This window comes from Paramormyrops kingsleyae, chromosome 9 (genome assembly GCF_048594095.1).
Source record: "Paramormyrops kingsleyae isolate MSU_618 chromosome 9, PKINGS_0.4, whole genome shotgun sequence".
Taxonomy (NCBI): domain Eukaryota; kingdom Metazoa; phylum Chordata; class Actinopteri; order Osteoglossiformes; family Mormyridae; genus Paramormyrops; species Paramormyrops kingsleyae.
Genome location: NC_132805.1, coordinates 31,931,199 through 31,947,977, shown reverse-complemented (window position 1 = coordinate 31,947,977; position 16,779 = coordinate 31,931,199). Strand labels below are relative to the sequence as shown.

Below are 16,779 nucleotides of genomic sequence, written 5' to 3'. Positions count from 1 at the left end.
ATTTCCACAGGCCCCAGACAAGGGGAGGGTTAATCTTAAGTAACACTGAGTAACTCCCAGGGGGCCATGAAGGAGTTAAAATATCACACTGGTCTGGGTACAGGAGCAGCTAATGGGGCGAGGGAGACTGTTTCTCTCTAATAATTAGGAATGAGCATTTGGGGATTAATCAATTAAGGCAATATTAAGGGAGTAAGAGCATGAAAATTAATAGATTTTTCTCTTAGAGATCTGTTAGGATATTTCCCACGCAGCACCAGAACAGCAAAGCTAATCTCGTTCTGCTTGCTTGTTGGCATTAGTGAGTGTAAGTTTGCCTCATGAATGTGTACATCTGCACTCTGAGATAGTATGGCCCACACAATTACTCATGGTAATTGTGTATTTTTATTTCTTTAGCTGACAATTTTATCTAAAGCAGCACATTTTTGAGAAGGCAGGGTTAGTCAGTCCCTCGAGCAGTTAGGGGTTATGGACCCTGCCCTAGGGCCCAGTGGTGACATCATTCCGCCATCCACTGGATTGGAACCAGCAGCCTCTCAGTCAAAGGCACAGTGCCCTAACATGCCGAGCCACGTCCCAGCCTCCGTGCTCAGGAGTGTTACAAATCTTTGGGCCAGTGGGTCTGTTGGAGCTTACCTCTTATCAAAACGCCTGCTTCCTCTCCCCCGAATCTGTCTGAAATCCATGCAGCTCATACCCCAAACCTGTCCACCTTCATTCAGATTAGCGGGTGGTAGAATCAGATCATGACAATTTTTGGTGGGTACAGCTAACTGAAAAATTAACTTCAATAACCGCTAATCCATTAATTCCATAGTTTAATGCTAAACCAGTTAACCACAGAAAATATTTGGCGGAAACTACCACTGCTAAACACTAACTATTATTGTATAAGCATAGGTTTGGTTTTTGGATCTGAAACACTTAGAAACATATCTAGAGGCCTAAAAGTCCCATCTGTTGGACTAGAGTGATTGTCAGGAGATATTTAGGACTCACCCAGTTGGCTATCTTTGGATTCTGTAGAGCCATCGGAATAAATCTGTTTTGAAATTTTTTTTCTATTATATTCCGTTGGCGGGATATAAGCATTTGTTGGAGAAGCCCTATTTTGCAACTGGCCCATGCTGATATTTTGCCCTCAGTGAAGCCACTTGGCAACTACAAATATGGCGACATTTAGCTGGAACTAGGAATGAGGGTCTCAGCTATTTCGTGGCCTACCACCACCCTGAAAAAACTGCAGAAATGGCTGCATTTTTTTCAAACAGCATCTTAAAAGTGAAATTTGTTATGCTTCTGCCAAGGTGAGATTTCGTTGGTCATGTAGCGTGAATTGTAAATTGTAAAGCAATATTCTGAATGACACCGAAAGCTGTAAAGTGTTTTCGTGACCAGGCCTACTCATCATGGCTGCTTCTGCACTGTATCTGCGGGGCCTAAAGATCTAAGTAGCTCCTGTGCTGATAGCCTACATCCTTAATAAATGATAAGGCTACATCACTGATAGGCTGATAGGCTACATCACTGATAGGCTGATAGGCTACATCACTGATAGGCTGATAGGCTACATCACTGATAGGCTGATAGGCTACATCACTGATAGGCTGATAGGCTACAGCACTGATAGGCTGATAGGCTACATCACTGTTAGGCTGATAGGCTATATCACTGATAGGCTGATAGGCTACAGCACTGATAGGCTGATAGGCTACATCACTGATAGGCTGATAGGCTACATCACTGATAGGCTGATAGGCTACATCACTGATAGGCTGATAGGCTATATCACTGATAGGCTGATAGGCTACAGCACTGATAGGCTGATAGGCTACATCACTGATAGGCTGATAGGCTACATCACTGATAGGCTGATAGGCTACATCACTGATAGGCTACATCACTGATAGGCTGATAGGCTACATCACTGATAGGCTGATAGGCTACATCACTGATAGGCTACATCACTGATAGGCTGATAGGCTACATCACTGATAGGCTGATAGACTATATCACTGATAGGCTGATAGGCTACAGCACTGATAGGCTGATAGGCTACATCACTGATAGGCTGATAGGCTACATCACTGATAGGCTGATAGGCTACATCACTGATAGGCTGATAGGCTACATCACTGATAGGCTACATCACTGATAGGCTGATAGGCTACATCACTGATAGGCTGATAGGCTACATCACTGATAGGCTACATCACTGATAGGCTGATAGGCTACATCACTGATAGGCTGATAGACTATATCACTGATAGGCTGATAGGCTACAGCACTGATAGGCTGATAGGCTACATCACTGATAGGCTGATAGGCTACATCACTGATAGGCTACATCACTGATAGGCTACATCACTGATAGGCTGATAGGCTACATCACTGATAGGCTGATAGGCTACAGCACTGATAGACTGATAGACTATATCACTGATAGGCTGATAGACTATATCACTGATAGGCTGATAGACTATATCACTGATAGGCTGATAGGCTACATCACTGATAGGCTGATAGGCTACATCACTGATAGGCTGATAGGCTACATCACTGATAGGCTACATCACTGATAGGCTGATAGGCTACATCACTGATAGGCTGATAGACTATATCACTGATAGGCTGATAGGCTACAGCACTGATAGGCTGATAGGCTACATCACTGATAGGCTGATAGGCTACATCACTGATAGGCTGATAGGCTACATCACTGATAGGCTACATCACTGATAGGCTACATCACTGATAGGCTGATAGGCTACATCACTGATAGGCTGATAGGCTACAGCACTGATAGACTGATAGACTATATCACTGATAGGCTGATAGACTATATCACTGATAGGCTGATAGACTATATCACTGATAGGCTGATAGGCTACATCACTGATAGGCTGATAGGCTACATCACTGATAGGCTGATAGGCTACATCACTGATAGGCTGATAGGCTACATCACTGATAGGCTACATCACTGATAGGCTGATAGGCTACATCACTGATAGGCTACATCACTGATAGGCTGATAGGCTACAGCACTGATAGGCTGATAGGCTACATCACTGATAGGCTGATAGGCTACATCACTGATAGGCTGATAGGCTACATCACTGATAGGCTACATCACTGATAGGCTGATAGGCTACATCACTGATAGGCTGATAGGCTACATCACTGATAGGCTACATCACTGATAGGCTACATCACTGATAGGCTGATAGGCTACATCACTGATAGGCTGATAGGCTACATCACTGATAGGCTACATCACTGATAGGCTGATAGGCTACATCACTGATAGGCTGATAGGCTACATCACTGATAGGCTGATAGGCTACATCACTGATAGGCTACATCACTGATAGGCTGATAGGCTACATCACTGATAGGCTGATAGGCTACATCACTGATAGGCTGATAGGCTATATCACTGATAGGCTGATAGGCTACATCACTGATAGGCTGATAGGCTACATCACTGATAGGCTGATATGCTACAGCACTGATAGGCTGATAGGCTACATCACTGATAGGCTGATAGGCTATATCACTGATAGGCTGATAGGCTACATCACTGATAGGCTGATAGGCTACATCACTGATAGGCTGATAGGCTACATCACTGATAGGCTGATAGGCTACATCACTGATATATTTTAAGAAACCTCTATGTTAATAGGGTACATCTATGACAGGACAAGTTACTTCTTTGGGTTACATTTCCAATGGAAATTGCCAATTTATTAAAATAAAAAAAACTACATAGTTTAAGCTTCTTTTCCACTGTTAGTTCATTATACATGGGGTAATGTTTAGAAGCAATAATAGCGATATATTAATAATGAATGAATATATTAGCTAATGGGACAGGGTCAATTTATGTCTGCGCTACACTCAGAAATTTTTAATTACAGGCTGATTATTAATGTCATGGCAGTCTGTGCTTTGTAATCTGTTTTTATTTTATTTCTTCTTTTACATCACCATCGGGACCATGAAATGTGCATCAGTAATAACCCGCTTTGGTTAACAGAACAGTAAAAGTGTTCCCACTTATTATTTTAATGGGGTGAGCTGATTTTTAAAAGTGAGTCACTCTCTCCCATAATCTCTAGGAAGTCTTCTGTCACCATAGTCGGTATTTCGAGCTATTTGCTGCTAAGGGCTTTTGGCCTTTGTGAACATCAGTGGTACAGAACTTTTTTAAGGAAGATGAGGCATCCATCCATCCATCCATCCATCCATTGTCGATCCAGAACCTGCTACCCGATACTGGGTTATGGTGAGTCTGGACCCAGTCTCCAGAAGGCAGGAAGATGGTCGGGATGCTGGTCCACACATTCACACGCTCACGCACAATTTAGAGCCACATATTAAGCCAAAATGCATGTCTTTGTACCGTGGTAAGAAACCAGAGTAATTAGAGTAAAACCCTCGCAAACTCCCAGGCTCAGAACAGAGTGTGAAGAGAATGACCGACACCCCACTGCTCCACAGGACGGCAGCCATTTAACTGGCTTTTATTTTAAAGGCATTTGTGTGAATAATCATCATAAGTTTACATCATGTGTACTGAGTTGTACTACGGGGTGTAACGACATGCATGTGTTTATCTCAGCTGTGTAGCGTTCGGCGCTAACGGTACCTTCGCTAGCATTCGAGACGGCCGAACACAAAGGTAATTATATTCATATTAGTCATTCAGTGGCTTGGCTTCCATAGCGTTTTAAATTAATTGGATATTTTTAGACCCTTACAGGCAAATATTTCTTCGAGCAGACAACTCCACTTTACCGGCTGCCTCTCTCCTGGAAATATGACCCTGAGTGATGAATCGTTTCATAACCAAGGACGTGTGTGTGTGTGTCTTTCCAAGGCTTTTCTTATTTTGCCCTAACTGACGTTTTTTCAAATGTTTTGTTCCCTTTGCGGACAGGCTGAAGAAGAAATCTCAGTCAGTGGACATTACCGCTCAAGGATATCCCGCCCCTTTGGTGACGGGAGCATCGCAGATAAACAAGGGCGCTCCACCTGTTGCCAAGACAACCGCGTTCGAGTTGCAAGGAAGCAACGTGGCCAATTCCCAGCGCCACAGCCTCCGGGGCACTGAGCTGAAGCGGTATCACACCGTAGGTAAACGAGAACGGCCCGGAGCCGGCGTCTTATCATCGCTCTGCCTGTTTGAACGTTTCCTCTTCCAAGTGCCTCACAGATGCGCTAAGACCTCACGCTGTAAAGGCCAGCTGCAGGTGAAGACCTCTGTTGTCAAATAATTATTAGACGGCTGGTCTTTCGTAGTCTGCAGTGACGATGTGACTTGGCTTTTCCGTAATGCAGTAAGGTGAGCCTTAGATATGGGGGAGGTGTCCGGGGCGAACAAACTTCTCTGGGGGCCCCAGGCTGACATGGGTGGGGGGGGGGGGGGGCCCTAGGCGTGCCATTTGAGCTATTTTTTGGAGCCAAAAGAGAAACGAGAGGGAATTAAAAATGGTGGAACATCAAAAATATGCTAATCAAATCGCAGGGAACCAGCAGTAAAATTCACTGATAAGTGCCTTTGGTAAAGTTCGCCGATCGGGGAGAGGGGTATTTTTAACCAAAATTGTTATATAAATGGTATGCACTTAGGTTGCCCCCCCACCCCATATTCCCAAGTGCCACAGCAAGTCAGCCATTAAGTTCAGGTTTTTGGAGAATCCTCTTCTTCCCCCACCCCCGAATAACGAGATGTATCGGGCAGAAATTCCTGACACGTACAAGGCTATCGCGGCTGTTTTCCCGAACCCCAATCATCCGATAGCCTTCTTTGGGCGAAAGTCTGCCGACTGGGGCTTCCCGTCACCCCTGGGACCTCGCAGCACGTTGTGCTTCAGCGAGGGTTGAGGTGAGCGCTAATTAGACAGCAGGCAGCGACCTGTAGGAGGCGCTCCAGGAAGGGCAGAGGCCGTGCGATCCCTCAGACCAGGAAATGAGCTCCCAGGAGAAAATAATGGGCACTTTTCCATTGCAGACCTGCACAGAATTTCGGTGGTAATTATAGTACCTTTGCAATTTTTTCCTGCTGACCTAGTCTGTGTTCCAGCGCAAGCTTCTGCCTTTACATTCCCAGAAGAAGAATGTCGCCTAGAGCATAACCCACCTCTTGTCAAGAACCCTCAAATGCCCATCTCAACTAGCTCTGTACAGAGGAAGGGAAAGTTGAATTCCAGCAACACGTAGACATGGCGTGGGAACATAGATACCCCTTAGCACCTGATTGGTCCTCATGGGACCTTAGACATTCCCCTACCTGCCAAACAATGGATCTTACCAGGGGGACAAATCAATATGCTCTCTGTGCTGGGAAACTGAAATGATGTCGAACAGGTCACCTGTCTTATCCGGGCCTGTGGTTGTTAGTCTGGCCTGCATGCTTAATGAGTGTGGCTTAAACTCGATGTCGACACACGGCTGCAGTACCTCATGTGACCAGCAGAGCGAAGCCTGAGCTCAACAACATTCTCATCTATAGACCATCGCTGAATAAAGGAAGGTCACTGGTTTTTGTGGAAGAAGGTCAGTGCAGAAAAAAAACACCCACACTGAAATGGTGTGTAGCTGCAAACAAATAAGGACATCGCTTCGATCCAAGGACTGAATCATATGATACTTGTAAACTGATTCACTGAGGTCTGTCAGACATCATTTAAGTCGCAGCTGGCTGTTAAGACAGATACAGACATAAATTCCAAGTGCTTTGCCCATATAATCCACACCAGCGCACTGTACTCAGACTTGTACAGTGCTTAGTCTATTTCCTTTGTTTAAATAGACGTAATAATGACTTTGCCAACGGCCGGTTCTGTGCACACAGTGATTACTCACAGAGCTGTCATCCTATTAGAGGAATTACAATAACCAGTAAGTTAATACTAGGGATAAGTCGCCTTTATCGAAAATTAGAATATTCAAAAACGTGTATAAAATTAGGGGAAAAAACCTTAAAGTTGAATAATAAATGAGCTATTTTAAATATTATTTAGCAGCAATTTAGTTGTGATTTATCTGTCCTCTTATAAGTTTGTGGTTTATTTGTTCTGCAGTTTTCCTCCACTGTTTCTGCGAGAGCTTCATGCGCTCTCCGAATCAGTCGTAAGCATTTTCGTCCTTGCTCAGTGTGGCACGTTTGTGAGAAATTCAACAAAAAATGAGTGATGCCAACACAAGTGAACAAGACTCATAAGACATTCATTTTGGTATATGGAAATATTTTGGATTCCATACATAGAGTGTTGAGCAAAAGCAAGTGATTTGTTGGCACTGCATTGTGTCTGCATGCACGACTCACGCAACAAGTGTAGAAAAATCTGATATTGAGGCTGCTGTTAATCTTGCATGGACATTAAGGTTGTCATGGTTGTCATTAACAATGTTCATGAAATTGATGTTCTGTGAAATTTGTTCCTAATAAAATTTTAAATAAGAGTCAATTGTCAGTGTAACAGTAAACACTCTTTGGTGAGTTAGCTATAATGTGACTTACCTTTCCCAGTAAAGATAGACTCTACTGGTAGACAATAAATTCTCTTTGGCTGTAGTTTTTTTTTTAATAAATATCCTAATATTTTTGGCAAAGTATTGAAATATCACATTGTGATTTTTTCCAATATCATTCAGTCCTAGTTCCAAGGCTATTTGTATTGTTTTAAGTCATTTTGCAGCAGTGATGTGTCATTTTCTGTGGAGATAAATTAATGAAGTACCCTATAAACCAGAGGAGTATTGTTACGATTTCCGTTAAGCGCTATTGTGTGCTACCTCACTTGAGGTACCTCTGATTTAATTTATTTTCTTTTAGTTTTAAATTAGTTTTACATTTTTTTGTTGCAGCAACAAGTAATATCTAATTTTATATGGAAATAAATGTAGCTTGAAACATAACTGTATATCTATTTTTCGGTCTGACAAGCATATGATTTTAAAACAATCATCCGATTTTGTCGATGAAAAATGAAGCGGAGCGACGGGCCACGAATGAAAGTCTCTGTTTCCGACACTCTCTCAGAAACGGGGATTTTATCACATTTCCCGTTTTCGTATGTTTTTAGCTGCGGCTTGAGGAAATCGCCGGCGGAGAGGACGTGGCGAGAAGGTCAGCGCCGGATATGAGGGAGGCAGGCGCTGTAGATATTTAGTGTCCATCTCTATTTAGTTAAGGGCCTGTGGGAGCCAAGGACATTTATACCTGCAGATCAAATCATTCCCTGGCGACTTGGGGACGGATGATTGCTGTCCGGGGCGAGACGATGGAGATGTTCTCCCGGGGATCACGGGGATGGGGTGGAGCACTCGGGATGAGCAGGCCGCAGGTGGAGTGAGGCCAGGCTGTACAGCCAGAGGTCCCCCGTCCCTTCACACCCAGAATTTGCATTGAACAATTTCATCCTTTTAAATGTTGAGAAGTTGGGAGATTTGAGAGGTTGAGGATTTTAGCTAACTAGCCTGTAGGTGCAGGGGCAGATTAAAGCTTAGACCATCCCAGGCTGTAGTCTGGGGCGCCAGTAAACATGAAACCTCCCCCTCGCAATATTGGAATGGTTAGTAAAATGTGCGACACCTCAGGGTCCATGCTGATGTCAGCCTCGGGACCCCAGATACGATCATCTGCCCAGCTGGGGTTTGACCAGCCAACCCCCCCTTCATCTCTCAGTATTACAGTGGACAGTGTCTTACAGTGGTTAGTGCTGTACTGTAGTAATGCTCTGAGTTAATTCCTGTCTCTCGGTTTGTGATTGATGGTTTTATTTAGACCATCGGTTTACTCATTGCCTGATATTACTCAGTGTAATGACATCACCCGCTAGCAGCCTTAACGCTAGTGTGTTAAGGCTAGTCCATTTTCTGCAGGCTGTTTCAGTTTGTGCGTGGATTCTTGTGTACAATACTACATTTGTCCGTGGACGGGAATGGTCGCAGGCTGCACATACTGTATGCACAGCAGTGATATCCCATCAGACCAACAGAGGGCAGATGCATGGCAATAAATACCAATACATGCAGTGCAGTGAAATGGGTAAAATTTTATGAACAGTTTCAAAGTTGTTACCGGGTTTGGGCCGTATTAGAGTAATATGATCGATATATGGTATTTTGATACCTTGGTGACAGAATTAACTGGGATACTCCCCCCCAAAAGTACCATCTTTGGCAGGCTAAATGTGGAGGGAAGGGTGGATCTTTGTCTCTATGCCAATTTGTCTTACATCAGTTGATTGCCTGATAACATGATTAATCGACTGTCAAAATAATGATGTTTTTGCAGCCCTAGTAAGTGTAGAGCCTATTCCAAAGACCACAGGCCATGTGGCAGGGACCACCTGGGATGACATAGCCCTTGATCACGCAATTTAAAAAATGAAAAGGAAATATTAGTGCTATATATTGCTACAGAATGCTAAAGCTAGCCTTAGCGTGATCTTATTCCTTCCTTTTGGACACAACATGTTTGAGGCTAGGCCAGACTCTTCACTCAATGATAAGACTAACTTTAGCAAGATCCCCTTCCTCTCTTTCAGATTATATATGTTCCTCTTTCAGATTGTATATGCTAGGCCAGACTCTGCACACAATGCTAAAGCTAGCCATAGCGTGATCTTCTTCCTACCTTTTGGACACAATATGTTTGAGGCTAGGTCAGACTCTTCACTCAATGCTAAGGCTAACTTTAGCAAGATCCCCTTCCTCTCTTTCAGATTATATATGTTCCTCTTTCAGATTGTATATGCTAGGCCAGACTCTGCACACAATGCTAAAGCTAGCCATAGCGTGATCTTCTTCCTCTCTTTTCCTGCCTGATATTCTGTTTGTGTATTTATAGGGTTTGTGACCCAAAGGGTAATGCACAGGCATGCGGCTCTTCCAGGGTTAAGTAGAACACATACGGCCATCTCATATATGGCATCGCGAAGGAATTAATGGTGTAGCTATTAATTAGTGCACGATTAAGTATACTTAAGTTATAATGCTATTTTTTAAATATCAACACTGAGAGCACACTGCCACCAATAATGATATAGCAGCGATACAGGAAGATTGCTAAATCGACTCACTCTCGCCCCCTGTGGTCTCCTGTGACGGATAGACTCCGGGGGAGAACATAAATTCAGATAAACCCCTGAGCACCATGAAACTGTGCTGGGGTTTACTGCGAGAGCGATTAGCCAGCAATCATATGAGCAATTTATCACACTTGTCTCTAAATGGTGGGATTTTCCCCTGGTGTGGGGGGCGGGGTTGCTGGACGGGGCCGAGGTGGCCCGCCTGAGGGGTGCGGAGACGAGGCTTTGATATAAAATCTCCACCCCCAGCGAGAGGCCCAGGAGGGGCAGTCATGAGGCATATTGATAAGGCATTAGTCCTGCTTTGGTGGCCTTCGCGAGCCTCTGCTGTTTATCGCGCCAGAGACACACCCACAGGCTCTCCTGGGCTGCCGGGCCCTGCTGATCTGCGTCGGGCTGCTAGCTGATGGGGAGAACATGCTCCTGTCCTCAGCCATTCTGCCCAATCCTGTGTCGTGTCTCTCAAAGCATTGTGGGAAAATCTGATGAACGGCAGCATCTTCCCACACACCGTTTCTGTTTTTTACATTCATGTTCTTCATCCCTAGTAGCTTGTTGGTTTTATTACTACGAGGGCTAAGTTATTGCAGAGACATCATGGGTGGTTGAAAGACATCCCACCTCTACCAGAAGTTCCAGAAGTTTCCTACAGATTCACAGCAGATCCCTGACAGTCGCAAATGATGTGCAACGTCCTGGAAATCTGTCGTTATGCTATTCAGTGATGGTAAAATTAGCCGGCGAGAGGTTTTACTGCTGCAAACCTGGCCCAAATTTGACCACCTCTCTCTAGCTCCAGTCAGCAAATTTTGCCTACCCACCAACCCCCCCCCCCCGCCCCAGTCGACAATATATACTGTATATGGTATTACCGGAATTTCAGCCAAACATTGGCCAGCACCCCCACCCTCTGGAATGTCCTTAATCTGCCTCCCTGAAATCAGTATCCCTATGGTGGGATATCTGGGAAAGGGGGTGATGAGGTTGACGCTGTGGGTTAGCGCCACGCAGGGACCCTCCGACGATCGAGGGAGGCCGCCGGCCGGCCCGGCTCAGGCCCCCACCTGCCACACCCCACCGATTCCCAGAAGGCCATCTGCTCGGCTTCCAGAAGCGGCTCTGCTGCGGGGGTTTGCCAACCACATGCTGCGGCTCCGCTTGCCAGGAGGGAAGCTTCCGTGTGCCCAGATAAGTGCCTGGGCACGGGGAGCGGATGGGGGGTGTGAACGTTTGTGTGTTTCTGGCCTCCCGGGTTGTGCCCTGATATACCTGTGCTGTCCAGGTCCGGTTTTAATTCCGGACAGGTACCGGACGTTGCCGGCTGAGTTCCACTCCGGCTCAGGACAGTGTGTCCATGATCAGGAGGTCCATATCTGCTGGTCGGCACAATGATGTCACCGTTGGGCCCCTGAGGAAGTTTCTAAACCACAGTTGCTCCAAGGACTGGCTGCACATGGCTTTGGTTTAGAGCATCTGCTAACAATCAATAAATAAAATAATATGGGGTGGGGGCTCTTTACTAGTGACCTTAATAAAGCAGGAAAATGCCAGTCAGTTAGTTAGTTAGTGAAACCAGTTTGTATAACCTTTGTACCTTTCAAAATATATGTTTGGCAAAGTGTTACAAAGGCTGACATTCTTGTAATTGCCTATGACATTGCAGCAGTGAGCTGAGGTAATTATGAGGCAACACCTAATTAAAAGTTTAAAATTTAATGGAGGGTAAATCTTGCACGCAAACCGGATGCGGATAAACGCGCATCTCGCTTCCCGTTATCGCCGGTGTACGACATTTCCGGAAAAGTGATTGCGAAGCTGCGCGGACCCGAGCAGATCCGTCAGCCTCGTTATGACATCAGAGGCCGAGCCTAGAGGCAGTCCCGGCCCCAGAAGAGCAGCCGAAGACTTTAATCAGCACCTCCTGACAGAGGTGATGGAGTGTGAACTTTGATATACAATAAACCCCCCCCCTACATTTCTCACTTCTCTGTGGCATGGAGTCGGATTTATGGTGTGTCACCCTGTCCTGTGGCTCGATGATAAAGCCGACTGCGATATGCTGCTGCGGCACAGATGTCGCCGTCCGGCCCGCTTAGTTTAAAGAGGGCCCGCTCTGGAGCGCTCGGCGATTGATTATACAGGTCTTACGCGAGGAGTTACCGGCTTTTCTGCCATCGGCCAGCCTGACTATTGATTAATATTGCAGCAGGGAAAATGGAATCTGTCACCAAAGATAACTATTGATATCTGTGTTAGTTTTGCTCATGAATTTATGGTATTGAAAGTCACAGAAATAAAGCTATTTGCCCTACCCATGTAGGGAGGGAATTTTATTATTTCCAGTCTAGTTGATATCATTGTGATTTACTAAGTGAAGATCTAAACTTTTTACATACTTCCTACAAAACATAACAACTTTCTTTGCTCTAACATTATAATCTTATACCCACTTTTATGCAATTATTGATATGCAGAAATGTCCACAAATAATTAAAAAGATGCTTATGTATGTTTTAAAAATTCATGCTGGTTTTATTACATGAAACCAGAAAATATTGAATGATATTAATATCCAATAACCTTAAAACCTTAAAATTCAGTGATTTCTCGTACTGTTCTTGGCTTTAAATGAACAATATATCTTTAAAATTAAAATACCAGTCACAGAAGGTTATTTGGGAATATTGATGTGGTTCCATGGCATTTTTAAGGGATAAACAGTCGCTAATCCGATGTTCAGGTGTCTGGTTTTTGTGCAGAGGAACTCTCCTTGTCACAGACCCAGAAACATCTTTGACAACGTTAGTAAAACATTTCAAGACAAAGCAAAGTTGTTGTGAATTTCCGCGTGTTTATAGCGCTTTCCCCCTGACCTCCTTTATGCAGTGACACCCGCTGCGGGGTCGCTGTCATTCTGAAGCAGTGCTTCCCTCAGTGAAGCTTGTGCTTTGGGGCTGAGTTTATTGAAAGTGGCTGCCGTCCTTCCCGCATTCGACTTGATCTTTGGAGTGTACAGAATTACTCCAGTCATATCAAATGAGTCTCTGTTTCCCTGCTACCTTAATCAAAACAATACCAGTGTCACCCACAATGACATCCGTTTCTCTGTGCCCTGGCAGGTAGAACTTGGGGCTGCCGGGCCACTTTTCATTTATGAACTTGTTTCTCCGGGTTCACTTGTTTTGGTTAATTATATGTGCCATGTTTTTTTTTTTTTTCTGTTTGCCAAGCTCACCAGGATTGGCTGTCGCCTGCAAGCCTGTGCGCCAGCTCCCCGCCTCCCCGTCACAGCTGTGAGCTCATAGGTTGCCTCTGCTTCCCCCTGGCAGCCCTCAGCCAATCCCAGCCCTCGTAGCATCGCGCGTCACTCCTGCCAGCCAGCTGCCTGTTACCAAGGCTCCTCGCGCTACCACAGGCAGAGACGCGTCGCTATGGCCACCGAATGCTCTGCCGTCGGCGAACTGCATGCAGTGGCCACACACCCTAGGGAGGGGATGGTGGGGGGCTACAGATATAACTGTTAATCAGCAGTGGGTGGGTACTATACGAATAACAAACCACACCAGCCAATCAGGCTCCACTTCCTTGCTTATCATTCCAGCAGTTCTTCTGGAAAGTTTGTCCTTGTCGTTGCTGATAAAAACACCAAGCCGGGTGCATCTTACAAATGTTTAAACCATTATCCATCTGTATGAAACACATATTAAGCTATTTTTGGTATTAATCCTATTAATGTTGAATTTTGACCAAAGCATCATGTTAATTTCCCCATAAGGACCCCTGTGACACCCAGCTTGTAATGGCTTGTCCTGATAAGGGATGCGAGGGGAAGGGAGGGGGTGTAAGTCTTTGGGCTGTGGGAGCAAACTTTAGTGACATGGGGATGATATGCAGACTCCACACACTCATGCACGGGACTTAACCTATTAGCCTAACCCTATTAGCAACCCTAGCGCTAGCTCTAAACTGTAAGACAACCCTAACCTCTGTACCAAGTGTCACTGTTAAGGTTAGGGCTAGGTTTAGGGGTTAGGGCTAGGTTTAGGGGTTAGGGCTAGGTTTAGGGGTTAGGGATAAGATATAGCATTAATCTTAGGGTTAGGGTGCAGGTACAGTATGATAAGGTTAGCATGGGGACAGTATGCTCCATATTGTTTGAGACTAGCTTAATTAGCTTCCTGGCTGTATTAAACTAGAATTGACATATCTCTGCTATTTAATAAAAAATACCTGCCCCAGAGTATTTTTTTTTTTATTGCCCCAGAGTATGAGAAGATACATGCCATTACAAGACACCTACCACTATAGATAATTTCCTGCGGGTCGGCTAGAGTCCATCCCCTACACCTTGGCCCATACCATCGGCACCGCTAGGTCCGATCCCTCAGGGCTATAGACCCAAGTATTTTAGCCCCGAGGATTTTAAACCTAGCCCCCAGTATTTTAGTGCTGATGTCAATTTTACCTGGGGCTTGACCCCCCGGCCCATACTAGCATTTTTTACATAGCTGTTAGTTATTCTCGGAGGTGCTGGATCATTTTGGCTCCTGTTTACTGGTCATTCTTGCCCCATATATGGATCTAACCCATATGGCAACCCTAACAATACCGTAATTGTACGGTGGACTGTCTGACAGGAACAAAAGGTCATGTGTTGGAAATGCAGACACACCTCTACTGAATATTCATTTTAAATTTATTTTGCAGGCCAGTGTTTTTATATTCTGGACCAGGAAACCTGCGGATACCGGCCGTGGAAGGTCACAGTGGTGGCATGGCTGCATCATCCGCCTGTCTTGCAATTTTCTGCCGCTCCTTTGGCCCGTGGCGACCTGCTACAGTGTGTGAGGGAGGAGTCCCGCTGCCCCCCCCCCCCCTCCCAGTTCTATGAGGTCATAACCCTAGCATGTACTGAAGGCCAGCAAAGCTCGAGCGTGGTTCTGCAAGGGTCGGTAGATGCTGAGCTGTTTATTTTTTATTTTTTTGCTTTCTCATTAAGGGAGGCTCCTTGGCGCGGCCTGGGGGATTCTGGGAAGGCTTGAGTGGCGCCCTGCGGCTGTCCCGGGATGAAGCAGGGCGTTCGATAAATGAAGGCTCACAGAACTGTGCAAGATCATCTGGGTGGGAAGGAGAGTGCTTACTCCCTCATAGGAAGCATAGTGAAAAGGTGCACCACTCCAAATGAACATATTTTTTTCTCTCAAAGTTTTTCCTGGTTGCCTGTAACAGAACCCACCTCTTGGAATGTATAAGCACCAGTAAGGTGAAGGGAATTGTGATTAAGATAATGTATCCAATGAGATGCAAGTGGGTGTGGCCTTTCTGATACAGACCACTGGTAGCTAATAAGGGTAACGGGTCCCAATGGACTGGATTCATCTGCGACAAAGAGGACCTTTCACTGCCGAAAGCAGATCACTATTTGGGAAACAGCAATTTGACTCTTGTTCTATTTTTTCTTTGAATTGGCCATTTACTGTCTTCAGAAATCCTGGTTGGACCCCATAACAATGTCGAATGGTAGAACAGCCTCTAGCTGGTCCGAATGCCACAATGAGATGAGCAACATGGCACCGATTGTCTTGGGTGGGATTGGCTCTCAAGACATCCACACCCCGGCTTTCAAGCAGAACCATGGCGGCCCATAATCAGGGTCCATTGTTACGCTTCTAAATTAACAACACCGGAGCTGATTGGATGGCGTAGGGCAAATGGGGAAGGGGTGCGCCATTTAGGAGTTGCCCTTCTAGGGCTGATTCATTTTCTATGATCACCACTCAACACGATGAGTCTCTAAAGCAAGTCAGAAGCCAGCACACATTGAAGACACTGTGCCACAGACTCACGGCCCATCTTATTAGTTGCAGCGTTTATCTAGTGCTGAATGTCCGAACGCCCGTGACACATATCTCTCTCACCTAGTCTCCAATTAGTTTACATTTGAGTCCTTGTGTTGCTGTATCAGCACTAATGTTGAAATATCCCTCGGGGATGACTCTGTATCTATACACCCAGTTTCGCTTTTACAGCACAGTCAAAGCGTTATGTAGATCATCCTTTGGGAGAAGCTTTCAAGTCTTGCATTTGTGGTTATGGCGAGCAACTGCTCCGCTAACATGTTTTAAAAAGCTTCACGCTTTCCGTGTATCACTGTGGTAACATTCAATTATAGATGAAAAACTGGGCTATCTAGCCCGGCGCCTGTCGCTTTAATAATTATCTGGGGAGCGAAGCAGATTCCTTCAGATAACTGGATGATTCAGCGTCGCTTTGGCACATCCTGGCCAGACCGCGGCAGAAATTACGGCTGAATTTATTCATATTTGTACTCGATGAATATTCATGTGTGTAACGCTGTTCGAAAAGTCTGCCACGGATTGCTGACGGCCCTGGGAATAAAAGCTGGGCTTTTTCCTATAAAAAAGGGAGCGACTGAACAACCAGGCCTGCTTACACCTCTAAGGCTTTGCGCAGGTAGCCACATGCTAACGTGTTCAAGGAAACTGTACCTGCAGGCCCTTCTAAGTCCTCCTTTTAATTTGTATAGCAGCTTGGCTAAATTTACTGTGTTGGTGCTACAAATTTGACCGTCCATCACAAGTACCCCCTTGGCATAGATAATGTATGTCGTAAATACAGCGTTACGCTAAAGGGAATTATATACGATTGG

General features: G+C 45.2%; 1 protein-coding gene across 3 annotated transcripts in view; it reads left to right on the top strand.

Annotated features, from left to right (window-relative positions):
* Window positions 1–16,779, top strand: part of oxr1a (oxidation resistance 1a) — a 123,359-nt gene that overhangs the window by 55,321 nt on the left and 51,259 nt on the right. For all 3 annotated transcript variants that reach the window (XM_072716795.1, XM_072716787.1, XM_072716794.1), the window contains one exon: window positions 4,949–5,145. In XM_072716795.1, coding sequence (XP_072572896.1) covers window positions 4,949–5,145 — 197 coding nt within the window. The remainder of the gene's footprint in view (window positions 1–4,948; window positions 5,146–16,779) is intronic.